Source organism: Rousettus aegyptiacus, unplaced genomic scaffold, assembly GCF_014176215.1.
Source record: "Rousettus aegyptiacus isolate mRouAeg1 unplaced genomic scaffold, mRouAeg1.p scaffold_m13_p_13, whole genome shotgun sequence".
Classification (NCBI taxonomy): domain Eukaryota; kingdom Metazoa; phylum Chordata; class Mammalia; order Chiroptera; family Pteropodidae; genus Rousettus; species Rousettus aegyptiacus.
Window position 1 is genome coordinate 56097347 of NW_023416288.1, and position 26805 is coordinate 56124151.

Below are 26805 nucleotides of genomic sequence, written 5' to 3' on the forward strand. Positions count from 1 at the left end.
TGACGTTGGATGGCACCAGTGGGCGCTGAGACTCGTCACTGGAGAGGGTCCGTGGCTAGGAGGAAGGGGGCCGTACATGGACGGGGATGATCCTGGTTCCAGCACATAGAATAGTGACCTCATTGTGCTGGATTGGATTTCACTGTTGACGAATTGCATCTGATTTTGTGTGTGTGTGTGTGAGAAATTGTATATCATTCCCTTTTTATGCTCTTTTTAGCAACCTCAAATTGTTTTCTTTCTCTAGCACTTTCTCCATTGGTACACTTAGTGAAGGATGGTGGATGGTGGGCTCAGTACCTGGCCAGTGGTGGAGAGTTGCTAGGTAAGTGGATGGTAAAGTTAATCATTTGGATGAAGGCAATCTGGCTGGAATTCAGTTCAGAAAAGTTAGGCACTATTTTTAGAGCATCAGGTTGTTACTTTTGCAGCTAGATTATTATTTTTAGATTAAGTTACTACTCGCAAGTATTTTAGCTTGCTCTCCATTTACCCCTGTTCACTTTTTAAATTTTGACGAGCTCTTGTAAATTGATCTTGTACAGCTGAACATGTTGTGCATAGTCCTGTCCTAATCCCAGGTACAGGGACCTGAGAACAAAAGAGGCCCTTTGTTTAAAGGAATGTCCACTTCGAAGGGGTGTCAGTGGAGTGCATACATGTTCAGTCCTCAAGAGCCATTTTATAGAAAATCCTCAGGGCACAAAAGTATCTCCCTGGAGAACTGTATGGAACTCTATAGTGGCTGCAGCTGGCATTGTGCCCCAGACTTGTCGAAAAAACGGGGACAGCAGTATTAAACACCTCATGTCAAAAACAGTGTTTTTTTTTTTTTTGATAATATAAAGGGTTGATTCTGCTCGAGCAGGTAGTTTGTCTCAAGACCTAATGCCAAATTTAAGTGTTCTTTTCCTTCCAAGTATCGAGTGGCGGATTTTGAGAGAATATAAAAAATATATACTTAGTGATTAATTGGCGAATTACTTGCTTAAAAAAAAAGTGACACGAATAAAGAAATGTGAATGAAAAAAAAAGAAGAAGAAATGTGAGTGTACTCTCTGGCTTTGGGTAAGTCAGTGCTGTAAAATGTTGCATATGAAACGCTGAGCTCCGTCAGGAGACTTCCAGAGAGATTTAAAAGGTATCTTTGTGTGGTTCAAGGTGATTGTCTCAGATGTACGTCATAGGAAAAGGAAAGTAGAGGTGGCCATTTTCTCGATGGGCTGTGCAGCTAGAGGTGGAATTCTCTTGGAGTATCAACAGTCTCTTCCTTCGGCGGGGAAAAACCCGTGGTGTTTTATCTTCTCGTTAGCTGCCGCGCGGCTCCCTCCTATCCTGTCTTCAGAGGCCCCTGGCTTCCCAGTTCTGCAGTCTTTACTTCGGATTCTGCCCCTTTCATTCCGCTCTGAAGTAAGTCCACCAAAGTCACCAGTGACCTCCAGATGCTTCTCAGTTCTCTCCTCGCTTGACCCCTCCACAATTCTCGAGACACTTTCTTTTCTTGCATCCTCATTCTTCCTATTCTCCTCCCTCCCTCCCTGTTTCTTGTCTACCTCCTCTGTCCTGCTTTGAAACCTGTGAGTTCTCCCATGCTCGGGGCCGACTTCACTGCTTTCCCTTGCGATGGGCTGAACCGTGTCCCCCGCCTCCCACCACCCAAATTCACATACCGGAGTCCTAACCCCAGTACCTGGGGAGGGATTTGCACAGGTAATTAAATTAGTTAATATGAGGTCACACTCATGCTGGGGTGGACTGGATCTCTCATCCAATGAGTTGTGTCCCTATTAAAAGGGGAGATTTGAACACAGACACACACACATGTGAACATGAGGGTAGAGCTAGACTGATACTTCTACAAGCCAAAAAAAACCCCTAAAAATTGCCACTAAACCCCCAGAAGCTAGAGGAGAGGCATGGGACAGATTCTCTCTCAGAGACCTTAGCAGGGAGCAGCCCTGAGACGTCTAGCCTCCAGAATTGCTAGATGATAAATTCTGCCATTTAAACTACCTAGTGGGGGGTCATTAAGGCAACCGTGACAAGCCAGTTCGCCCTCTGTGCTCTCCCCAGCGGGGCCGCTCCAACGTTCGCACCTAGAGGCTGCTTTATACTCTTAAAAATTGTTGGGAAACCCAAAGAGCTTTGGGTTATATGGAGTCCATCGACCAGGATTTACCACGCTAGAAATTAAAACTGAAAAATTTAAAAAGTGCCTATATAATAGCTCATTTAAATAACGCCAAGCCTGCTATACATTCATATAAATACATGTCTTTATGAAAATAACTTGATTTTCCAAAATGAGGAAGAGCGGTATTGTTTTAATTTGGAAAATCTCTTTAATGTTCGACTTAACAGCATTCCTGCTGATTGTCTTTTGCGTTTCTGTTTCTGCATTCTATCCGTTGCTATATGTTATTTTTGTTGAAGTATAAGAAAATCTGACCTTACATAGATATATGTACTTTAAAAAAAAGGGGAAATGTTGTACTAGCCTTTTCAGATAGTTGCAGATATTTTTCTTTGGTACCACACCAGAACTTAAGAAATAGTAATTTTTAAAAGCATAGTTGCAATGTTGAATCTGGTATCAAATCAGTGACCTTTTCAGTTAAGTCATTTGGTTAATCATGCATTTTTGAGGGTCATTTTCCCATTCGTGATGTTATAACATCATGCATTGGTCATTGGAAAAATATTGGTTCATTGAGTTATGCAGACCTTCCAAATGTTGTCGCATTTCATTATACATTTTTTAAAAAATCGCATTTATTAATATCCCTATAGAAATATCCTCATCATCAGAAAAGATTTTGGTGTTGGTTCACGGTGGCAGAAAAAAGTTTTTGAAAAATTTATTGCTTGAAAGCTAGAATTTTATCATTGGCAACAAGCACTGTCAGTTGTTTTTCTTCGAAGTGACAGAATCATTTGGATCATTTTCGAAAAAAAAATCCCTGCCAAGTAAGTGGCAAAGTCTGAATAACCATAGTGTTAGCCGTTCTTTCAAGTAAAAATGGTGTCTGTGAAAACAGCAGCTAATTCAGCTTGCAACTCAAACAGTCACTCCTCTTACTTCATTATGGCGCAAAGCGCGTTGTGTGTACTTTCCATTTTGTCACTCAGGGTATTAAAAATAAAACTTGTGCCTGGACCATTGCCCTCGTCTCATCACTGGTCTGCCTGCTGCTGTCCTTGTACCCTCCCCCCCCCCACCGCCCCGAGTCCCCGCCCCTCCCGCCTTCCCCAATCTCCTCTGCAATTAGAAATCCTGTTCTCAAAGTTGTATCATTCATCCCTACTCCCTAGACTTCACACCTGCCAAGGGCTCCTTATTGTTCTTAGGATGAAGACACCATCTTTAAAAATCCAGTCTACAAGGTCCTGATTTTCCCCAGCCCAGTCCCACAGCCCTCCCTCATTCTCTGCCCAAAAAAAAGCCTTCCCCGAGACCGGGCTTAGGCTTTCGCAGCTCAGAGAGCTGTCCTCCCTCCTTCGGCGGCTCTCCCATTCCAATTATTTCACATTTGGCCCTGTGGTCATTTAATAATTTGATCACTGAGACTGTGTGTCTCAGCCCTGGAGCCGCACTGCCTGGATTCCAGTCTTCACTTTCCACTTTCGCCCTGCGACCTGAAGAGGTCGCACCTCTCTGCCTCAGTTTCCTAATCTGTAACACACACGTCACCATTCCTAAAACTGTGACAACCTGTTCTCTATCTCTATCATTTTTGTCATTTACAGGATGTTGTATAAATGGAAGCATACAGTATGTGACTTTTTCAGATTGCATTTTTTTTTTCACTCAGCGTAATGACCTTGAGATCCATCCAAGTTGCTGTGTTTGTCAATAATTTATTGCTTCTAGTGCCAAGTAGTATTCTGAGGAATAGATGCACCATAAGTAGGAAATTTTGATTGTTTCCAGTTTTGGGCTATTACAGATAAAGCTGCTATAATCAATGTACAGATTTTTTTTTTTTTTTGGTAAACATCAATTTCCATTTCTCTGAGATAAATGGCCATTAATTAGTGTGATCGCTGGGTCATAAAGGAAATGAATATTTAGGTTTTCTTTTAAACTGCCAAACTGTTTTTCAGAGTGTACCTTTCTTTTTACGTTCCCACCAGCAATGCATGAGAGACTCAATTTCTCCACATTTTTGCCAGTATTTGGAATGGACACTGTTTATTATTTTAGTTGTTTGAATAGATATATACTGATATTCCATCGTGGTTTTAATTTGTATTTCCCTGCTGGCTAGTGATGGTCTTTTCAGGTCCTTGTTTGCCATCTGTACGTCCTCTTCGGTGAAATGTCTCTTTCTGTCTGTGGCCCATTTTTTAATTGGATTGTTTGAATTTTTTTCTTTTCTTTTTTTAACAGTAAAAGTTTGAGAACTCTATAAATTCTAGATATCAGTCCTCTCTCAGATTTGCGACTTGCAAATGTTTTCTTCCAGCCTTTAGTTTGCCTTTTCGTTCTTTTAACAGGGTCTTTTGCACAGCAAAATTTTTAATTTTCTTTCTTTCTTTCTTTCTTTCTTTTTCTTTTTTTTTTTATGGATCGCGTTTTAGGTGTCTGGTCTGAGAGCCCTTCCCTAAGACATCAATTCTAAAAATGTTCTGTGTTTCTTCTACAGGATTTATAGTTTTTCATTTTCATTGTCTCTCTGATCTGTTTTGAGTTAATTTTTTGTATAAGGTGCGAGGTTTAGGTTTTGGCTCAGTTTTTGGCCTCTGAATTTCCAGTTGCTCCAGCATCATTGTTGCAAAGACTGTGGTTCCTCCCCTGAATGGCTTTCTCATCTTGGTCAGAGCTCAGTTGACAGCACTTGTGTGGGGCTGCTTCTGGCTTCTGTATTTTCTTCCGTTCACCCATGTGTCTGTCTGTCCACAAGAGCCACATTCTCGATTACTGTAAGTCTTGAAACCGAGTAGAGTGGTTTCTTACATTTTGTTCTTCTTTTCACGAGACCTCTGCTGACTCTACTCCCTGACCCTGGCTGTGAGACAGTGAAGTGCCTGGTGACTGCTCCCCTTTGACTTCTGCACCCCAATGCGGGGGTGGGGAGGTTGTTACCAATGGGGAAGGGTGCAAGTTCTGATTAGGTCTTTTCAGACACCACCCAATACAGGTTGATGAATGTGCCTTATTACCTTGGGGCGGGGGAGGGTGCTGGGGGTTCAGGCCTTCTCTGACACCACACTGGGGCGTGTGGCTTTGGTATAGCTGGGTGAGAGTCAGAGTTCAGCTTCCACTAGGCCTTCGCTGGCATCATAGCTCATTTACAATTATGCACTTAACTACAAACAGTGCTACAATAGACATTATTATGGTTAAATTTGTGTTTATATCCTTCATTTTTTTTTTTTTTATGCCTACAGCACCTGGTCTTCCTAGGTGGTCTCCCATCCAAGTACTAACCAGGCCTGACCCTGCTTAGATCCGAGATCAGATGAGATCTGGCACGTTCAGGATGGTATGGCCGTAGAAATTTTTTTTATTTTAGGATAAACTTCCTCCAGTGAGATTATTGAGTCAAAGGACATGCAGATCCCCTTTTAGACACATCACATTCTTTCATCACCCTGCCAGAGTCATGTGAGCGCGCTGGCCTTTTGCAGGATTGACTTGGAGCTTTAGGAAAGAAGGAAGCAAGCTTCAAAATAACTCCTCCCTTCCATACTTCCACATTCGAAGTAAATATCTAAGATCCTGTTATAGTTTGCAGATAAGGACCCTGAAGCCTCGGGGTTAAATAGCTTCCCCTAGGTCACACGTGGTAAATGGCAGAGCTGAGATCCTGACCCAGGCAGGGACTCCGCTCTGCTCTCCACTGCAAAGATGTGCTTTTTTTCTCTACGTTTCTCAGTGATTCCTGGGCCCCTGGCACACCTGAGAACTGCTGCTCCGCTGCTGATGGAAGGCACAGCAAACCCGCTGGGGTGAAGAGCAGCCTGTGAGGTGGGCACGGGGAGGTGGGGAGGGGCAGGAAGAGGGAGGCAGCCACTGAGGCAGGGGCCCCTCCCACCTCCGGGCTCCCAGGATGGGGGCGGCGGCACCCACGCCACTCCGCCACTCCGGTATGCTCTCTTTTGCAGTTCCCAGGTCTGATCTTCCTGCTCTGCTTTGTGAATCCCGAGTTCAGTCTCCAGGAACTTTGCCCAGGTGAGTCTTGAGTGAATCTGCTCTGTGTGGCCAAGCTCTGATTCTTAAGAAACCCAAGCTGTATTTTTCCTACTGGGTCTAGTCTCTCACCACTTGCTCTCTCAGAGGCCCTGGACGCACTACCCCGCATGTTAAACATCCTGCATCTTCTTAGCTGATGGTTCCCAAGCTGCCAGCAGCCTGCTCTTCTTCCTTGCTGCCTCCCAGACTCACATTTTTCACCCTGTGTTTGCAAAAGCAATGGTTCTAATTTGATCATGCTCAAGAATCACCTGAGGGGCTTATTAAAAAAGATCCCAGACAATCTGGGAAATTTGAACACTAATGGGATATAGATATTAAGGAATTATTCTGAAATTTTGGGTGTGACCCTGCTAATATGGAGATACACACACACACACACACACACATACATATATGTACATGTGTATGTGTGTGTGTGTGTGTGTGTGTGTGTATAAATTGACTCTTGAATAGTGGGGGTTTGAACTATGCGGTCCACTTATACACAGTCTTTTTCAGTGAGTACATACGGTACTGTAATGTATTTTCCTTCTGATTTTCTTAATACCATTTTCTTTAGCTTATCTTATTGTAAGAATACAGCATATCATACATAAACATACGTAATATGTGTTACTCACCTGTTTATGTGATCGGCAGGACTTCTGGTCAAAAGCAGGCTGTTAGTAGTTAAGTTTTGGGGGGAGGAGAGTCAAAATTATATGCAGATTTTCAACAGGGGCTTGGAGGAGGAAAGAGAGAAGGAAAGAGGGGTCAGAACCCTAACTGTGCCCACCCACCCTCATGTCGTTCCAAGGTCACCTGCGTGCATGTGTATGAAAGAATCCTTATCTTTTAGAGAGAAATAGTTGTTGCAGTGGTTTGTTACATGTGGATTGTGAGTTTAGTTGCCCTTGTGTGAACTAGATTTGAATTATATTACATGTGTGTAAAATGGCTCCACTAATGTTAAACCTTAGAAATGTAAACAACTTCAGTTCGGCAAAACAAGTTGGTTACATTTCTAAGGTTTAACATTAGTGGAGCCATTTTACACACATGTAATATAATTCAAATCTAGTTCACACAAGGGCAACTAAACTCACAATCCACATGTAACAAACCACTGCACCATTACTAACATATTTTGAAAGAAATACCATGATGTATGGGATTTGCTTCAAAACAGTGTGGAGCCGACGAAAGTGAGTCGACGATACAAAAGTCAGCAGTCGGTGGCACCAGGTGGTTTGGACGTGTGGGTTCCTTAAACCGTTCCCTGTAATTTTGCAGATGCTTTAATTTTTCCATAGTAAAAAGTAAAAAAACAAAAAACAAAAACAGAAACAAAACAGAAAGCACCCCTCAGCCTGGGGTACGTTTTTTTACGGCACCCCAGGTGGGCGTGTGCAGCTGGGCGGCTCTCGCAGAGCAGGTTAGTATGCCCTCAGGTGGCCAGGTGGCCCCCAGTCCCCAGGCCAAGAGAAATGCATCTGATTGGCCTGTTTTCCGCTCTTTACCTTTCCACCAAATAAGTGGGGAAGAGCGGATCTTCAGTAAGATAAGCGTAAACTATGTCTGGCCCTGTGTCTTTTTCACCTGGGTCACTTGGAGCCGTTGGCTGTTTATAAAGATTTGTCTTGTCTGTTGTCCTTTGAAAGTCAAGTGTTTTTGAAAATGTTGATAGGATGGCAAGTGATTTTTTTTTGTCTTTTCCCAAACAAATTTTTCATGTTACTTCATTTTTATCATGAAAAGACTGTTTTAGTGTGTTTAGTAGGAAACACTGGACGCCTGTCTCAGCGTTCTTCTGAGGCCTCCAGAAATGTTTCCCCAAACCCTCTCCACTCACTGAGGGGACAGGGGGCAGCGGGGTCGGCTACTTTCCTTAGAGAGGACTGGCACTGCTTGCTGCCTGAGCCCCAAGGTCGCAGTCCGGGGCAGAGGTGGGCGGGGGAAGGAGGAAGGGAGGGGATTCAGCAGGCTGGCGGCAGGTTCATCCTCACCCTGGCCAGTGTTGATACAACAAGAGCTGCCTCCAGGCTTTGCGGGTTCCTGCGAGGAGAAGCTGAGACTCGGCACTGCAGGGCAACCGCCTGTGTGAGAGTGAGATCCCCAGCCAGCTCCGTCCCACCTGGGCTGCCTCGTGGGCCCAGCCACTGCAGCCGAAGCCTCCCCGCTCAGGTGTCAGGCAAAGAAAGTCGCTGCGGGAGCCACAGCGCCCGGCCAGCTCCAGCCCCCAGTCCAGGACCTGCTTGGAAGAAGCTGGGGTAGGAGGCTGTGCTTTTCGGTCAGCGTGACGCTAATGTCTTCTGTCTCTTTCTGTGAAACATTACCTTATTTATCAGCAAGTACAGTGTGAGAAGTTAATTCATTTTGGTGTCAAAAGGCAAAAATAGGGGCCTAGACTGCGCATTCTGGAGGCAGGGAAGACAGCTTCTAGTCAGTAAATGAGGAATCATTGTTTGAGCACCTGCTTTGTGCTTGGGCTAGACTGGAGATAGAGTAAAAAAACATACAAAGTTCTAATCTCGTGGATTTTTCTGGCTAGTGGGCAATGCAGACATCAAACAAGTAATTGCAGATCATTTGTATTCTGGGAGCATGTAGGAGGGGGCTCAGTTCACTGGGGGTGTTGGTGGTAGTCAAGAGAGGCTTATGGAGGACGAGGTTCCTTACACTGAGACCCGAGAAATGACAAGATTATGTTCGATGTAGCGGGTTGGCAGGAAGGAGTTGAGGTTCCAGAACTAGGGGGAAGGATGGACAAAGGTCCTGAGGCAGGTGGGCGCTCCAGGAGAAATTCTGTGTGTCCAGGAGTAGTGTGAGGAGAGGGGATGTTGGAGGGAAGGCAAAGGCCAGGGTTATGCAGCCTCTTGTTAGCGAGGTCAAGGGATTTAGACTTTTTCCTGGGAAAATGGACTGATGGATGGATTAGGGCAGGAGGGATAAACCCAGTGTGTGGCAAATAGTAAATACTCTGTGTGTGATAAAATGATATGAAGAAGTAATGATGCGATGTGAGATAGTTCTTCCAGAAGGTTGGACTTTGGGAAAATAATTTGGTTTGGCAGCAGTAGGGCTGTCTTGAGGGTCTTTGATGAAAATAAATTCTAGATGAATATCCTGTTTTCATATAGAGGACATAAAGGTTTATTTCGTTCCCACTGACTGCACAGGGTTCCGACGTATCAGTTCAACCATTCCCCTTTTGATGGATATCTAGGTTAGGACCATTTATTATCATTATTATATAAAATGTTGTCTGAAACATCTGTGTGGAAATCTTCAGTCATGAGTACGAGTAACAAAATTGGCTTTGACAAACTGCTCTCTGAAAAAAACTGTACCAATTTACACTCCAACCCCTAAGTGTATGAATTCCTCCTTTCTCGTACCCTCCGTAATGTGACTCTTTAGTGATTCTTTTTAATCTTTTGCCAACCTGATAGCTGGTGAAAGTGCTACCTTGTTCATATTTTTAAAATCAGGAGTGATTCCTGTTAGATTTTTTTTTTTTTTCTGTCGGGTTTTCATTTGGCTCAACAGAAAGCAATGTCCATCCTAAGGTTTTCACACAGGTACTACATCGTCTTTGTTCCTCGCAGACCACGGCCGGGTCACCATGGCGTCTGTGTTCCGGAGCGAGGAGATGTGTTTGTCACAACTGTTCCTGCAGGTGGAGGCTGCATACTGCTGTGTCGCCGAGCTGGGAGAGCTCGGGTTGGTTCAGTTCAAAGACGTAAGTGCTGCATTCTTTGGAGGCCAGAGGAAGGCGGAGTGGGCGTGGACAGCTCTCTCATACCTCTTCTTGGTAGTGGTCAGAGAGCAGGGAGAGGAGCCCTGAGCTGGAATCAATGGAATTCTTCTGTGGTTCTAGTCCTCCTGACTTGGACTGGTGATAACGTGGGACAAGTGATGTGCTAACATGTTCTCCCTTCTTTCGTGTGTGGCTTCTCTGCAGGAGGGTGTTGAAGGTCTAATGTAATCACTACATGTCGGGGGTCTTGTATTCTGGTTTCTGTGTAGCAGCGTCAAAGCGTTGGCGATACCCCGTGGGCCCATGGGATACCAAACTTTGTTCTGAGGACAGAGACCGATTCTTCCTGACTAGTCTGTTTGAGGATGAACTATCCTGAAGGCCACAGCCTCCCTGGAGTGACATTCTAGGACTGTTGTCTTGAGTGTGATGTTGGCCTATCTCTCCCCAGGGGCAATTTAGATGCTCATCAGTCTGTTTGGAATCGAATTTAGAAAATTGGAATCTTTACTCATCTCGACTTCCTCACCAAGGTCAAGGTCAAAACTAAGCTCCTGCGTGGAAGGGTCATGTCTTGTTCTTTGTGTCCCTAGTTCCTAGCACAGGACCTGACATGAGCATTTCCTCGATACCTTTTAGTGGGCTGGGCTGAGGGTGCTGAATTTTTGTTGATGGCCCTGGGACGTTGCATGGAGCTGTGCAGTTTTCCAGGTCCCGTCAATATTTGTGACTCTGTTGAGGAGGCGAAGGCTCATTTGGATCATAAATGCAGCTGAAAATAAGGAAACCTTAGCTGCGGGAGGGTTTTGTTTCTCTTAGAGGGGTGAGAAGGCCAGAGCCGAGCCATTGGGGGATTGAGTATAAGAATGTCAAGGGGTGTTTTGCAGGTAACTCACCTGTCTTGTGCATGGAAAGATCTCTCTCTAAGATAACCTTGCTGACGTTCTCCAGCCTTAAAAAGATATCATAGAATAACCAGAGGGGACACGATGCCAGCTCTTGCCACTAACGTGTGCCGTTGCCACTTCCAGTTAAATGTGAACGTGAGCAGCTTCCAAAGGAAATTCGTGAATGAAGTCAGACGGTGTGAGTCAATGGAGAGGATCCTGCGTAAGCCCCTTTTCTGTCTGCCGTCTAACGGACCGGGCGGGGAGGTCAACAGTGTGCGGGTCTTGGCGGACACATGCACCCCCGTTGGTGATGCTTTTCAGGGGGATCCTGGAGTCCGGGTGGGGGAGGTTAGAATGGGACCCGGGCGCCATGGCAGGTCCCGGGGGCAATTCGGGCAGCTGAGCTAATAACCAAAAAAAGCACCCGTCTGCTTGACCCCCTTTCTTAGGTGTGAGAATGTACAATCACCTTGGGCTCTCTGGTGGGGTTTCCTCCCTCAGGTTTTCTGGAAGATGAGATAAAAAACGAGGTTGAGGTTCCATTGCCGGACAAGTGCCCCCCGACCCCGCTCCCCCGGGAGATGATCGCCCTGGAGGTACGTTCTTCCCTACTCTGCTGAGGGGAGTCAGAAGCCTGTCCCCTGGGAGGCTCTGCTAGCCACCCATGGATTTATTACCCCCTGCTGAAGGCGTGGGGGTGGATGGGTGACAGCGACTTACTGCACAATGGCATTCTCCCCGGGAGAATGCCATTGTGCAGTTTTTAGAGACACAGCCCCAACCCAGGAGAGAGCACTTTCTCTCCCGCGAAGCCCCAGGCAAGCTCACCCCACTCTGAGGAGCGGTCCCCTCATTGGACATCAGGTTCTCGCAGGCGGCCAAGCCTTGTCTCCCTGGCACCGCGGAGCAGGCCTTGTCCTGACACAGCGGGACCCTCTCTTCCATTGCCGTCTGTCAGTCACACTCCTAGGACTTGCACAACCTGTAACTGGAAGCCTGAACCTTTCGACCCCCTCCACCCAGTTCACCCATCTGCTCCCTCCCTCTGCGCTCTGTCGGGCACCAGTCTGTCCTCTGCAGCCGTGCGTTCGGCTTTATTTTAGATCTCACACGTGAGTGAGATCCTGCGGTCTTTGTCTTGTTCTGCCTGACCTCCTTCGCTCAGCGCAATGCCCTCGAGTCCATCCGTGTTGTTGCAGATGTCGCGGTTTCCTTCTGTTTTATAGTCGTGTGTGTGTGTGTGTGTGTGTGAGAGAGAGAGAGAGAGAGCGCGCGCGTGGGCGCGTGCGTGTGTGTGTATGTGTGTGTGTGTGTGTGTGTGTGTGTTCCCCTCATCTGCGGATGGACACAATGTTTGCATGTCCTGGCTATTGTAAATAATTCTTCAGTGAACACGGGGATGCAGATTTTTTTTTTTTTTTTTTTTTGAGACAGTGGTTTCATTTCCTTTGGATGAATACCCAGAAGTGGAATTTCTGGATCCAAGGAGATGCTTCCTAGTTGTCCGTCCTGCGGGAAGCAGCTGAGGCCTCGAGTCCACTCTGGACTGAGGCTCCTCAGAACGGCCTCTGAGATCAGCTGTGGGAAGACAGCAGTTTTCTTTAGTCAGGGACATTATGGCCAGTGGGGCCCTCTCTCTCTCTCTCTTTGCCCTTTCTACCTCGTTTTATAAAACACCGAGTTCTTCTCATGCACCAGGCACTTTAGATAGAAATAAAACGTGGCCGTGCCCTCTAGAAGCTTCTAGAGCAGGTGGTGGAGAGAGGAGGGAGGGGCGAGGCGGTGGGAGAGGCTGTCAAAGACAGCAGAGCATGGAAGGCTCTGCAGATCTGATCTTGATTTTTTTAAAAATTGGAGAGTTTAAAACAATTTTTTTTTTCAATTACAGTTCATATGCAATATTATACACTGCCATCTTGACTGAACGGTACCCCCCCCCAAAAAAAAAAATTGGAGTTTTTAATGCTCAGAGGAGGAAGGGAGGTGGGCAGGTAGTGGGGAGAGCTTCACTGAGCTTAATCTCATCTCTGGCTGGGTTTGTCTTTATTTTCTTCTAACATAACTTAAAATTCTTGAAATTTTCTAGCCATTAATCTTCCTCATCCAGAGACTCTTTAACAGAGGTAGGAGCCTGGCCACTCCCCTAGCAACTATTTCAGATCTTGTCATGTTAAAATCTGGATATGTGGAGAGAGAGCTTTTGACGAAAAGGCTATGCACAGAATCTCCGTAGCATCATGTCCAATGTCCATTCCATCGCTAGTCTTCTCATATCAGCCCGTAACTAGCAGCTCCCCACCCACCATCGTCCCCTGCATCTTCTTCATCACCTAGCCCTGTTCTTGAGAACAGAGATGTCATTCTGGCTTACGCCTTCTCCCTCGTCTCATTCCTGAGGTTTGGCAGAAGGTTACTGGGTTTTCCAACTTTCTTCTCAGCGATTTCAGTCACTTCTGCCTCCTGCCACCAGCCTAATTTTTCACCAGGGTTTTGCGTTATCTTGCCACTTCCCTGCTCAGGAATGTATGCTGGTTTCCTTCTCACCTGCACCAGGTCCCACCTGGCCATCAAAGCCTCCTCTTCCCAGCTGCGTCCCGCCTGTCAAGTCCTCCACTCTCCGTGGGCTGGACCCTTGGCGGTTCTCGGCTTGCCTCAAGTTCATTTCTCAGCTCCGTGCTGTAGTTCATGCCAGACCTCACGTCCACAGCCTCCGGTGCCTTCCTCAGTGCACCCGCCACCTCCCACACACACCTGACCACACCTCCAGACTCAGTTTAATTCCCACCCATTCCACAAAGCGTTCTCTGACTACACGCCATGACACACCATTTCTTAGTTTCTCAAGACTCCTCTTGGGCTTCTCATCAGTATTACATTTTCATAGCTTATCCTATAATTCAGTGGTTCTGAAGCTTCTCGATCTCAGACACCTTTATACTCTTAAACATTATTTATGTTTACTGATGTGGGTTGTATTTACTGACAATTACAGCATCAGGAACTAAAACTAAAAAAATGTAAAATATTAATTGCTTTAAAAATAGTAATATCTCATTGCATGTTAGCTTTTAAAAATGAGAAATAACTAATTTTCAAGACAAACTGTAGTGAGAAGAAAGGCATGGTTTGCAAATTTCATAAATGCATGGCTTGATGGAAGACTGGTGTCTCACATCTATTCAACTTTGAATCTCTTGCAATATGTTCTCGATTCAGCCTTGCACAGATATGTAGTTGGAAAAGGGTGGAGTATTTTAACAGCCTTTTAAAATAATTGTGGCTGTTATTTGATATTACATTGAAGCTTGGCAAGCACAGAGACTTTCTTGCTTTTGTTAAACAGGTAACAAGTGTTTTCGTTTACAAGTTGAGTTGGTTATGTTTCAGATACTACCTTTAAAAATTGCTTCATCCAATGACTTTGGAATTAGCTGACAAGAGGTTTTGAAATTCTCCACCTGTGTATATTGTAGCGACGACCAGTTAGGTAAGGGGAAATCAGATGTGTGCCAACAGCCTATACTCAGTATTTTCCTGTGGGATAGTATTTATTGTAAAGATGAAATTAAAACAGCATGGGCTTGTGAGAGTAACATCTGTCTGACCATTGATCACAGGGATTCACTGATTGATTCAACTGATCTGGCAGTTTCTCCAACCTTCCTAGGAAGGGGAATCCTTCTGATAAGAAGGATTCAGGCCCTTATCTTGTAGAATTTCTAAAGAGGCTTTCATAACCATCCTGGAGGAAATATTCAGAAAAAAGGATTTACAAATCGCCATTTCAGTAAAAACTGCCTTAACTTTTTTGTTTTCAGGCTTTATTCTTCTCGCCTATATTTTTATATAAATACATATCCACAATATACATTACACTTTTCTACTTTTTGCATTTGCTATCATATTGCAAACCACTTCTTAGAGATTGCATTGTTCTCCAGAATACTTTTAATGCATTATTTTTATTGGAATCGTTTAGCGGGTAGAACAAATGGGTAAAAATGAGGATTTGGGTTTTTTCTCCCAACATTGTACCACTGTGTTTAAAATTCAAGGTAGTGATTATCTCTGCGAGGGAATGAGATTCAATCGAAGCCAAGTTATGAGTGTATGAGGGTCATTATATCGTTCTCTCCACTTATATTTGAAATTTTCCATCAATAAAAATGTTCAATATTCAGATTTACCTGATGTTAATATACTTTTTTGGGGGGAAAGGGAACTAACATTTTCATGGATATAATTTTTATTTTTTATTTTTAAATCTCTTTGGGAAGGATGTTTTTTAAAGATAGACTAAAAAGAAATCTAGTGTGATGATCTCTGTCTTTTAATAGATGACCTTAATCTATTTTTACTTATTGTGATTACCAATTTACTGGCTTTCTGGTATATCATTCCTTTTTTTTTTTTTTCCCTTCTCTCTCTTCTTTCTTGCCCTTCTGTAATACCCTTCAACCTTCTCCCCACTTCTCTTGGTTTAAAAGCTATAGATTATAACTATGCTCATATCTCAAGATATACACTTAGTAAATTTTTTCTGTGAAATCTCCTGCTGGCAGATCATTCCTTTGTTCTCGTTCTCTCATTCTCTCCCCCTCTCCCCCTCCCCCCTGATAGCCTTTAAGGTTTTTTCTTTGTACTGTAGTTTCACTATAATTTAAGTATGGATTTATTTAAAATTGTTTTTATTACATATCGAATGGATATGGTAGAATCTTTAGAAAAAACATATAAGGCGTAAAGGCTAATGATACAGCAAACTCCAAGTGCTACCCACCACCTTGTATGAGATGAGAGGTGACCGCAGTGGGGCTCTCGGAGCCCTATGTGCGCCCCGCCCTCCCCACCCCTGGAGCCCCACCCCTCCCCTTTGGCTCCACCCCTCCTTTCCCTTCCACCCTTGGAGATAATTACTACCCTGAATTTAGTACTTTTCCTTGTTTCTTCGCAGTTTTATCACATATTTAGTCTTCAAAATAGCTTAGGGCTTAGCTTTGCATACTTAAAATTTTTATATAAATGGAGCCATATGCTTTATTCTTTTGCAATTTGCTGTTTTCTTTCATCGTTTTATTTTTTAAGACACCGTATTGTTTCGTGTTTCTGAAATTATTTCATTTTCACTGCTGGGTAGTGTTCCTTTTATTTAATGTACCACACTTTGTTCATTCTATTGTTGACGGACATTGGGATAAATGAGAAGCGAGCTTTTATATTTTTAAATTATTTTCTAAATCTCAATTCGCTTTCATACATTGTGTCCAGTATAGAGTTGATCTCATCTGTTGGATTTTGAATTTTAATAGCTTTACTTCATATTGTCAAGATTTCTAAGTAGTTCTCTTTTTATAGCTATCTATTCTTTCATTTTAGAACATATATGTTTAATAATTTCTTTTTTTTCTTTTAGTGGAAATAATACCTTCATTTATTTCTTTGAACGTTCCTTAAAAACTTTAAACTCTTTTGCAGACTGTTCTATAGAAGTAATTTCACCCAAAGTGATTTTGTGTTCTGATTGTTGATTTTGCTGGTAATTTTTCCGATCGTTAGATTTCTCCGTGAACCTTATTCTTTGCACGTTTATTTTGGAAGGGAGATTGGTTTTTCCCTTGTTTCTTTCTTCTTGCCTTCTGTGCCTACCCATCTCTGTCTCCTTTTTTCACTTGCTCCTACCTGGCTCTCCAGGTCCCAACCCAGAACTGGTGATTGTTTAGGGGGAGGCGGCACTAGATTTTCTGTTTGTTTGTTTGTTTGTTTGTTTGTTTTTATTCATCATTACAATGTGTTTGCGGCAGAAGGAATTCTCAGCACATAAATTCACTCCAGCTTCCCTTGTTAGTGTTTTAAATGGGGGAGAGACATGCAATTTGCCAAAATGCCTTGGCTTCTTCTTGAGGCCGCCATTTTCATCGCCACAGTGGGGTTTATAATCCCCCGCATTGGATGATGGAACTCAGAGTGTGTGTGGATGCGGCTCTGGCTCATAGTTCTACAATCATGTTGCTTATGACTGAACAGGCCACTCGACTTCACCATTATGATGGACCGAACATTTCTTTGATATTTAGTTATCTACTGTGGTTAACGTGCAGTAAATGTCACAGCACTCGCTGCCTGGCTTTCTTTCTCCCTCTTGCCTAGACTGTTCTAGAAAAACTGGAAGGAGAGTTACAGGAAGCCAACCAGAACCAGCAAGCATTGAAGAAAAGCTTTCTAGAACTGACTGAACTCAAATATCTCCTGAAGAAAACCCAGGACTTCTTCGAGGTCATTATTTGGGGACTATTTAGTAAAGGACCCTTTCCCGCCAGAACCTCAAATTTCTATTTTGAAAACTGGCTGGTTTGGAATGTGAACAAATCACTCTGCTTCTGTCCCATGGCTAGGCTACTGGTGAGCGGGAGAATATTCTGGGTGAAATACTGTGGTGCTGGTTGAATTGAATGCAAACATTATGATGTTCACTAAAAAGTATGTGCTCCAAATGGCCCAGACAGGAGAAGAAGTCAGAACAAAGCAGAACAGTCAGTTTGAGCAAAATTTTGGGTCTTTGTAGGAGGAGATTGGGGAAGCCTTTTGATCCTGCAAGGAGCACTCTGCTTTCTGAATTTTGTTAACTATTTGTAGAAAATTAAAGCTTCATTAAAAACGATGAGGGAGGGGGACCCTTGCATGTGGGGTGCTTTTAAGGTAATTCAAATACATTTAAGTGAAAATAGCGGTGGTTTGACTTGCAGACGGAAACCAATTTACCCGATGACTTCTTTACTGAAGACACTTCTGGTCTCCTGGAATTAAGAGCTCTGCCCGCGTACATGGCTGGAAAGCTAGGGTTAGTATCACTGTGCTCTGAAAGTTACGTGCAGGTGGGGCCCTGGTCTGTAGCACTGTGCCTGGTGTTTGGAAGACTTCTCTGAATGAATGAATGAATGAATGAATGAACGAACGAACGAACAAAGGGACGAATGAATGAACAAATAGCCTCTGGAATGAGAACCGTTTCGCATGAATATAAGGCCTCCACACAGTACTAAACCCAAGTAAAACCTTATTGAGTTCTTGGAGTTGCAGGTAGTGTTACCTTCTTGTTAATGGTGACACTAAGGTCCCTGAGCCCGAGGAGTGCACTGTTGGCGCTGTCTGTCTCTACCAGGGAACGATGTGTGGATAATTGTTTAGATGGGTTTTCTCAACTGTTCCCTGGCTTTGGAGCAAGGCTAGGGGATACAGATTTTGTTTTCGTTTTAACTTTGAAGTACTGAATCGATAATAAAACGGATCTAGAGTTTGAAGTGTAGAGATAGTTATGTAATTAGGTCTTCCATGAGTAACGGTAATACGATGTGTTTATACCTGTTAAATTGTGTGGTGGTTCCCAATGGTGGGATTTCATTCGGTGTCCAAGTAAAATTGATGAATTGATCAAAGCGGTGAGTTTTGGAATTCTAGTATTATAACCCATAGATACTTGAGGGGCCTGCTACCTCAGACTCTAGGCATTGAATTTGAAGTGGAGAGAAAATATGGAAAATATTTGATCAAAAGGTAACACGGGATCAATGTATATTTAAGCTAATAGACCAACGAAGCTAACCACCATAAGGTTAATATGTAAGGTTTGGGCCGGAAATTATCTAAATACCCAGATGATGATAAGAGGGGAGATGGACAGAAATCCATGTGTGTGTTTTATTCCTGGTACACCCTTTATAAAAATGCACAGAGCCCACTGCTGAGCATCATGAACATTTGCTTCCTTCAGCTATAAATGCAATAGTGAATGGTCTATCAGATTTTTAATTACAAAGCATTGAATCCGTAGTGTTGGGATAAGGAAACCTCAACGTGTCAAAGAAAATAAGTGCTCACAGGGACTGGAAGCACGTTGGGGCTGGGGTGCAGTGTGGCCCTGTGACCCCTGCCAGCCCCAGCTGGGTCGCCCCCTCCTGCACACAGGGAAGTGGTCCTTCCTCTTCCGGTTGCGCTTCTTCATGCCTCGTGGGGTCTTCCCCCTGATCGCCCCGACCCCCCGACCCCAAACCCTGCTCCCCGTGCCTCAGTCACATCTCCTCTGACTGTTCACCCCAGGTTCACGGCCGGCGTGGTAAACAGGGAGAGGATGGCTTCCTTCGAGAGGCTGCTGTGGCGAGTCTGCCGAGGAAACATCTACTTGAAGTTCAGTGAGATGGACACGGTTCTGGAGGACCCGGTCACGGTGGGTGTCTCGGGCTGCCGAAAGCCGTCTCTTAAACATCCTCTCGCCCCGACCCCGGGGGTTTCGTTCTCACACACCGTCTTTAGTTCTATGAAGCTAATGTCTTTTTCTTTTTCTTTTTCCTTTTTCTTTTATACCTTCAAAAGGTCAATTTAAGGACTATTATTAACACCTCATTCCTTCAAGAAGCTTAGCTGTACTTGTTTCTAGAAATTTTACTTATGTTCACTAGACAGCGTATGTATCTTAATTACAAAAATCTAGGAACTTCGTGATGAAGCTTCAGTGCCCGCATGAGCATTAGTGAGCTGGGAATCTAGTTAAACTGCAAATTCTGATTCAGTGGGTCTGCGTTGGGGCCCGAGAATCTGCGTTTTTAGCAGGCTTGCTGATGCCAGCAGTCACCGAACCTCACACTAGGAACAAGGATTTCGAGGGCACGCATCCCTGAGTGCCACAAATTTATCGCGATTATTCACGTAGGGTTTCGCTTCCTCTCTGCCCTTCCGGTTGGCGTTTACAGCCACTCGCGCTTAAATTCCCAGAAGCTCGGCCTATTTCTGAAAGTCATCATCTTTTCCAGAATAGAGGTTAGCAAAAATTAATTTCAAGCTCTAGTTCATAGGAAACAACTTTCACAGTTAAAAGAAATAAAATTTAAAATCAAGTAGGAATTCAAGGAGATAAGATTGCTGCTGTGAAAGGTGAGGGCATTTTCATGATCCTCGATGAGTTCTGACAAATGGCTTTTCAGTGGGGTCGCACCTGATGCCAGTGCCCTGAGAGGTAGTGATGAGTTTGTTGGATTTATTGTAAATTTTCCAACGACGGGCTTCATAATTTCACCTTTACTACTTAACTACCCCCACCCCAAACTAAATAAGAGCAAAGCAGCACATTTCTTTGCTTAGTGTAAAAGTTCAACCTTTTTATATATGCTTATAGAATACATATTCTCCCTTTCTCGTGATTTGTCAGGCTTGGACTTTAAAGATGCATTTTAATCAGTGTTCTTATGGACGCATGGTAACCGCAAGTCAAACATTATCGGCTTTACCTTGTGTTAAATATCAAATACCCACTCACCCCTGAAATGTAGATGCCTGTGAGTTCGTGCCGGTGAGCTAGGTCAGCTGTTTCCATTGAAAGCCTCACAATATCCTGGTGCCTTTCTTCTGAATGTTTTCTGGTTTATTCATAACATCTCTTAAGTATCAGGCTTAGAGCTGAATGCAAAGCCCAGCTGTGATCCAACTAGCGTGGCCAATGGTAGAATCATCACTCTGAGGCTGCGTTCCCTTCCCTGGTGGCCCCGTACAGCCTGCCTCAGCGGCCTTGCCCTCGACCGTGATGAATCATGAACTCAGATCAACTGGGAGAAGTGGAAGTTTTCCGATGTTAACTTTATGTATTTTTTTTTAAAACTTGAGAACTTTACATTTCCATTCTATGCTAACTAGAAAGAAAAATTAATTTTTTTTAACTTGTTCTGGTTTTCCAGAAAGAAGAAATTAAAAAGAATATGTTCATCATATTTTATCAAGGAGAGCAGCTCAGACAGAAAATCAAGAAGATCTGTGAGGGGTAAGAGAGACTATGAATGGCTCTTTCGTCAGCGATTTGGGTCAGGATTAGATAACTAGATAAAGAGGTGAACAGTGCAGAATTCATGACCGGGGCGGGGCTTCTTTGAGGTCTGGGGATTTAGAATGACTTTCCCGCATTTGACGAGTTAGTGTTCAAAATGAAACTGACTTTAATAGCTGCAGGAATAGGAACAGAAGACTTGAATAAGCAAAATTTAAAGGTAAGTAAAAGTTAGACATTTTAACCATTTCAGTTTATTCCTGCTCACAGGCAAACCACATGCTAAGTTGTTTCTGATGTTACAGTATCTTCTTATATTCAGCCCCTTAGAAGCAGAAATTACTCAGTAAAGAAAGACATTAATTCATTAATAAATTCTGGGGGAGAAGAAGGGACCAGTTAAGCCTACAGTCTTATTTACGTAATAGCTCACAGGCTTTATGGTTTGAATTAAGCTCATTCATATAATAGAATCCCAGCTTTAATTCACATTGCATTGGTAACCCTCATGAGGCGGGTTCATTTTCTGATGGCCAAGGAGAGAGTTATTCTAGGAAAAGGCGGCCACCTCACCAAAGCCAGCAGACGGTGGCTTGCAGAACGCTTTTCAGCAATAACCATTTATGTCCCTTTGGAATGCATTAAACACAGGTTTCGAGCCACCATATACCCCTGTCCTGAGCCCGCGGTGGAGCGCAGAGAGATGCTGGATGGTGTCAAGATGAGGCTGGAAGATTTAGCCACCGTGAGTGAGGCATTCGGGAGCAGGATCTGAGGGGCGGGCGCCCCTCTGCCGTCGCCGCATAAGCCCCCACCCCCGGGAGCCCGTGCTGGAAAGCTGGCTGGGCTGTCCGCTCTGCTCTTCCAGCTCTTCCTGCAGAAGATTTCATAATTAGGAAGCTGTCCCATGGGCTAGAGGTGATGATTCTGCATGTGGGTAACGCTTTGCCCGGGGTTAGAATTGACCACAGCCCTAGGCCACCCCAGTCTGATAAAAGCCCTTCATCGCCAGCCGTGCTTTATAATACAACTAACTATCTAAGTTGAGCAACCAGTCTGACCGACTCTTGTTCTGCCGAATTGCCAAGTGATTTGAGCCAACCAATTCTGTAAAAACAGCGAGTCTGTTTTCCCCATGCGAACACATCCCGGATTCACGTCCTTTTGTAAAGTCTGTCGTCACCCCGGGTGGGACTCATTTCTTATCTGTGATTAGAACACTTTCTTCAGCAAGCTTTGAAAATAATCACTAAAAGCAGCGGGGCCGACATCAGACTGTATGTTCTAGATCCGCACTTGTCCGGGGGAATGTTCTGTGTTGGAGGGAGTTTTATGTCGCCTGTGAGTCCAGCGCGACAGCCTGGAGCCACGTCAGCGCTTGGAACGGGGCCGATGCGCCTGAGAAGCTGAGTTTTTACTTTATGGACTTTCATTTACATTGCGGTGGCTCCTCGTGGCTGGCGTATTGGTCAGCACAGTTCTAAATCTCCAGCGAGTGCCTTTAGAAATGAGGTGTGTCTATGTTTCAGAACTCTTAGACTGTAACAGACCTCTTCACCGGCCCAGAAAAATAGGTGTTTGATTTCTTTAGTCTTCTCTCTTTCCTCTTTGTCACTTGTCAAGGGGACTATATTTCCCTGAGGCAGTTCGCCTTGAGGCCCTTTCCCCACAAATACTTCTTGAGGAGAATGGAAAAGACATTTTGCTGTCCTTAGGCTTATGTATAGTGTGACCTGGGTAGCCCTGTACAAAGGTCTCTCCATTGTGTCACCAGAAGTAAGTGCATTCTATGTGAGAGGTGATCAGGTCCCGAGGGCAGAGCCTTTATGAGTGGAATCAATGCCCTAAGAAAAGAGGCCCCAGAGAGCTCACCTCCACCTCTGCTCTGCTCAAATTCTGGAGGCAGAATTTGAAGTGTGCAGCCAGAAGATGGCCCTCGCCCGGCTCATGCTGCCACCCCGATCGGTCTCAGACTTCCGGCCTCCGGAACAGTGAGAAGTAAACGTCTGTTGTTTATAAGCCACCTGGTCGGTGGCCGCTTCCTGGCCTCCGCTGGCAGTTATGGGTGCTCCTCGGTGAGTAGATGTGTCGTTCCAGTCTCTGCCACGGGGCCTTCTTCCCTGTGTGCCTCAGTGTCCCGATTTCTTCGAAGGACACCAGTCATGTTGGAGTAGGCCCTCCCTGCGAAGACCCTGACTCCAAATAAGACCCCTTAGCAGCCACCAGGGATTAGGACTGGACAGATCGCACACGTAGCAATAGTACTGGGAGGCATTTTAGAAGAAACGGAGGATACGATCTTTGCCTCAGGCTTCGAACCCTCGCAGGGGAATCACCCTGCGAGAGCCGCAGGCCAGAGGGCAGGGCCCGGGGCGGGGGAGGCCCTGCGGCCGATGGGCCCCCATTTTTGCCTCCTTGCCAGGCTTCTCCACGGTGTTCCTTGTTTTCCCATGCGCTGTCTTTTGCCCAGGTCATAACACAAACCGAGTCTCACCGTCAGCGGCTCCTGCAGGAAGCCGCGGCCAGCTGGTGCTCCTGGGTGGTCAAGGTGCAGAAGATGAAGGCCATTTACCACACCCTGAACATGTGCAACATCGATGTCACCCAGCAGTGCATCATCGCCGAGATCTGGTTCCCGGCGGCAGACGCCGGGCGCATCAAGAGGGCGTTGGCGCAGGGCATGGTGAGTGGCAGGCGGGGCCGGGAAGCGGGGAGGCGGGTCCCGCCCAGCCTCAGCAGCCCCCTAAGTCTTGCCGACGGGAGTGTCTCCTCCATCTTCGTTTCTTCAGTTCTTAACCCCGCGCGAGGGCACGCATCCGAATCTCCGTTTCTTCGCGGTGTCTGACGATCATTCTCCATTTCTTTCATCTCCAGCGAGTGTGTGTGTGTGTGTGTGTGTGTGTGTGTGTCTCGAACATGGACGTGCCAGTCACGGTGCCAGTTATGGCTGTCGCTACCACAGTTCGGTGTGACTAGGTACCATCCCGTGTCTCGTAGAGGCCACAGTCTATCTGGAAGGACAACCAGGCCCCTGTCCTAACAGCCGGGGAGAGCAGGCGCCGCGCTTGCCGTGTGCCCGCGGCTGCGCTGAGCGCCCTGTACCTGGCGCCCCCCTCCCGGCTCCCTCCGTTCAGCTCCTCAGAGAGTCACTGTACCGCGGTGGCCCCAGGGCCATGCCGCTTTGATAGACTTTCTGGAAAGGGAGACAGACAGTAAGCATGTCCCTCACGAATGCGACTTCAGGCCGTGGTACGTGGTGAGCAGGAAGTGAAGCGAGGGATGGTGACAGGTGGTGTGTGGTGTGTGGTGTGAGGCAGGGAGGAGTAGGGGCTTGTCCTGATCACCTCGTCACCGCTTTGGTGACGAAGGGACCCTCCGCCCTAAATAGTGCAAGATGGCCAAACATATGACACCTCACTCTGGGCAGATGACCTTGGCAGCAGTTTATTAGTCACAAAGGCTCATAGCCCAGGGGAGGCGGCCACCACATGCCACACGGGGCCACAGGGAGGTCGCCGTCAGGACCTGCACTTGGGAGAAGAATGAACCAGCAGGGCTTGTGGGAGGCCGGCTTTGTAGTGTCAAGGGGGTGGGGGGACCCCTGGTTTCCATGGGAGGGTGTGATGAGCTTGTTTGAATAACGTTCTGGGGTGGCAGGGAGTGGAAGCTTATTGGGCTGAAGACGAGGCAGTGAGCAGCTGGTCTGCCCGATGGGAGGACTGGCTGGCTGGGGAGCCTGGCCTGCTATGTCGGGGACATATCTGGTGAGACCAGAGGAACTCATGGCTGGGCCTTCGGGGCCCTGTGAGACTCACAGAGGTCAGGGCAGCACTTGAACTTTTAGGTCTTATAATACTGTTGCAGGGCTGTCGCTAGGGAGGGGGCCCCTCTGGACAGGTGGCGCCGGAGCAGGCTTCCCCGAATGTCCTGGGAAGATTGGGCTGGGTTGGGAGAAGGGAGAAGGGTCCGAAGGTAAAGGCCTCGAGGTGATAGGAGCCAACTCGATCCCCTTGGTACAGATGAGGAAACTGAGGCACAGAGGGTAGAAGTAACTCGACTGTGATCCCGTAGCCAGGGGGCAGGATCTGAATGTCCCCACATCACGGTCCAGTCTAACTGTCCAGATGGGACACTTAGAACAAGAGTTTCACCCAGCCCGGGAAGGTGGGGGGCTTCCTGGAGGAAGCGATGCACGAGGTGGGGTGGCGGGTGCTCGTGGGGGCCCACCCACAGGCCAGCGGCTGGAGGGAGGCTGCGGCGGGTGTAAGGAAAGGGAAGCAGGGCAGGGAGAGGCTGCCGGGCAGATCCCGAGGGACCAGGTAGCCGGTGTAAGGGGTCTGCTTTCACTCCTGTGCTGGGGGATGAGATCCAGTTTGCATTTCAGAAGCATTTTGCTCCAGGGGGGTCGGGGTGGGGGCTGTCCTAATGCCAGAATTTAACTGAACAGAATCACAAAGGGGTCACACTTCTCCAAGGCCACTTAGGGCTCTCTCCAGCTTCTTCATCCTCAAAATAGCAAAAGCGTTTCCCCAGACGGGAGTGGAGGCCCTGCGCAGGTGGGAGATGAGACAGGTACAGAGGGATACACGTTGTCATCACCAATAAGCAAAAAAAACAAACAAACAAAACCCAAAAACGCTATGCCAGGCATGCCGGCTGCTGCAGGTGTGTTTCTTAAAAAGGGAGAAGCCAGAGCCCTGGCCCCGCAGGAGGTCATGAGCACGTACATGAATGATGCACAACAACAGACTGAGGAATGATACACAGTACCAGACTAAAGAACTCTGCTACTTGCCATGTCACCTTGGGGAAGTCACCTAACTTCTCGGTCCCTCAGTTTCCTCATCTGCAAAGTGGGCTCGTGACACCCAGCTCCTGGCATCATCAGGGGGACTGGCGAGCATTCATGTAGCTGATGCCGAGCGCTGCCGGAGACTGGGGTGACCAGCAGGCGTGTGGGGGCCGAGCGCAGGGGGCGGTGAGTGCTTGGGCAAACGTGTGGACGTGGCCGATCCCCGTGGAGAAGCAGTGGGCGCGCAGGCGTGAGTGGAGGACTGCGTCAATATTGTAAAGGACTCTTGACTACAAGACTAAAGAGGTCTGGTTTCCTTCTTTAGATAAGAGAGAGGGTGACAAGGGTAAAGTAGTGCTTTCTGTTTGTTTTGCTTTATTAAAAGAAGGATCGTGCAGTCTGGAGTGTAAGATAAACAGAAGGTTAAGAGACTGGAGGAAGGTGGGGAGGCTGGGGGCTCGAGGGGTGGCCGGGACGTGGCCGGTCGCGTGGGAAGGGAGAAAGATTTGAAAGGCACAGTCAGCAAGATGTGGGGGTTGATTGAATCAGGAGAAGGGGCAAGTCTGCTGATTTCAAAGTGTCAGGAATTCGGAGAATGGAGGCGGCAGAAGGAGCAGGGAGGTCAGGGGAGGCCTCGGCGCTGGGGCGGGCTGACGAGGTCATTTCTAGGCTCCCGGATGATGTGGCTTTGCTGAGAGTATGTGAAAGTTTGAAAGCCTAGGCAAGCCATTAGAAAGGAATCAAAATTGGGGAGAGGGTCCATCCAGGCCCTTTGTAAGACGGGTGAAATTAGGTAAGTGCACGAACTCTTGCGGGGGTCAGTGGAGAGAAAGGAAGAGTAGAGGCCTGGAGCTGAGGTGGCACGTGCCTCTCAGGAGCAGGAGGATGGAAAGGGCTGGACAATCAGGAAGGTCCCCGTCTCTTGACCCCTTTCCTGTGAGAGAAGCATTAGGCAGCTGTCATTGAGAGATCATGAGTCTCAGGTCAAGGCATCGTCCCGCATTCACCCCATAAGGCACGGCAGGAGTTGCACTGTGATCCGTGGGCCGACACCCTGCCCGAAGCTCTGCTCTCTTCCTTATTTTTATCACATGTCCTTTTTCGCAGGAAGTAAGTGGCTCCTCCATGGCCCCCATCCTGACAGCAGTGCAGTCCACCACGGCTCCTCCCACATTCAACAGGACCAACAAATTCACAGCTGGCTTCCAGAATATCGTGGACGCATATGGCGTTGGCAATTACCGAGAGATGAACCCAGGTCAGGATCTGATGCGTTGCACACCTGAGCAGCCTGAAAGTAAAAATTGTGTGAGATTTATCCCTGCGGTGCCCTAGGAGGTGAATTGCTTAAAACTGTGACTTTCCTAAAATCCTACT

General features: G+C 46.3%; 1 protein-coding gene and 1 pseudogene across 12 annotated transcripts in view; one reads left to right on the top strand and one right to left on the bottom strand.

Moving 5' to 3' along the window:
• ATP6V0A4 (ATPase H+ transporting V0 subunit a4) overlaps positions 1 to 26805 on the top strand; it is a 60936-nt gene that overhangs the window by 10166 nt on the left and 23965 nt on the right. For 4 of the 12 annotated variants that reach the window (XM_016161883.2, XM_036230845.1, XM_036230842.1 and 1 more), the window contains exons 2-15: positions 248 to 325; positions 5880 to 5971; positions 6109 to 6175; positions 8221 to 8448; positions 9760 to 9920; positions 10970 to 11048; positions 11330 to 11424; positions 16976 to 17101; positions 17572 to 17666; positions 18923 to 19049; positions 20551 to 20633; positions 21288 to 21381; positions 23107 to 23319; positions 26536 to 26686. In XM_016161883.2, the coding sequence (XP_016017369.2) occupies positions 9804 to 9920; positions 10970 to 11048; positions 11330 to 11424; positions 16976 to 17101; positions 17572 to 17666; positions 18923 to 19049; positions 20551 to 20633; positions 21288 to 21381; positions 23107 to 23319; positions 26536 to 26686 (1180 nt within the window). In that variant the 5' untranslated portion in view covers positions 248 to 325; positions 5880 to 5971; positions 6109 to 6175; positions 8221 to 8448; positions 9760 to 9803. The other 8 variants (XM_016161880.2, XM_016161882.2, XM_016161874.2 and 5 more) reach the window with 8 other exon arrangements.
• On the bottom strand, positions 5383 to 5500 carry LOC118610910 (annotated as a pseudogene).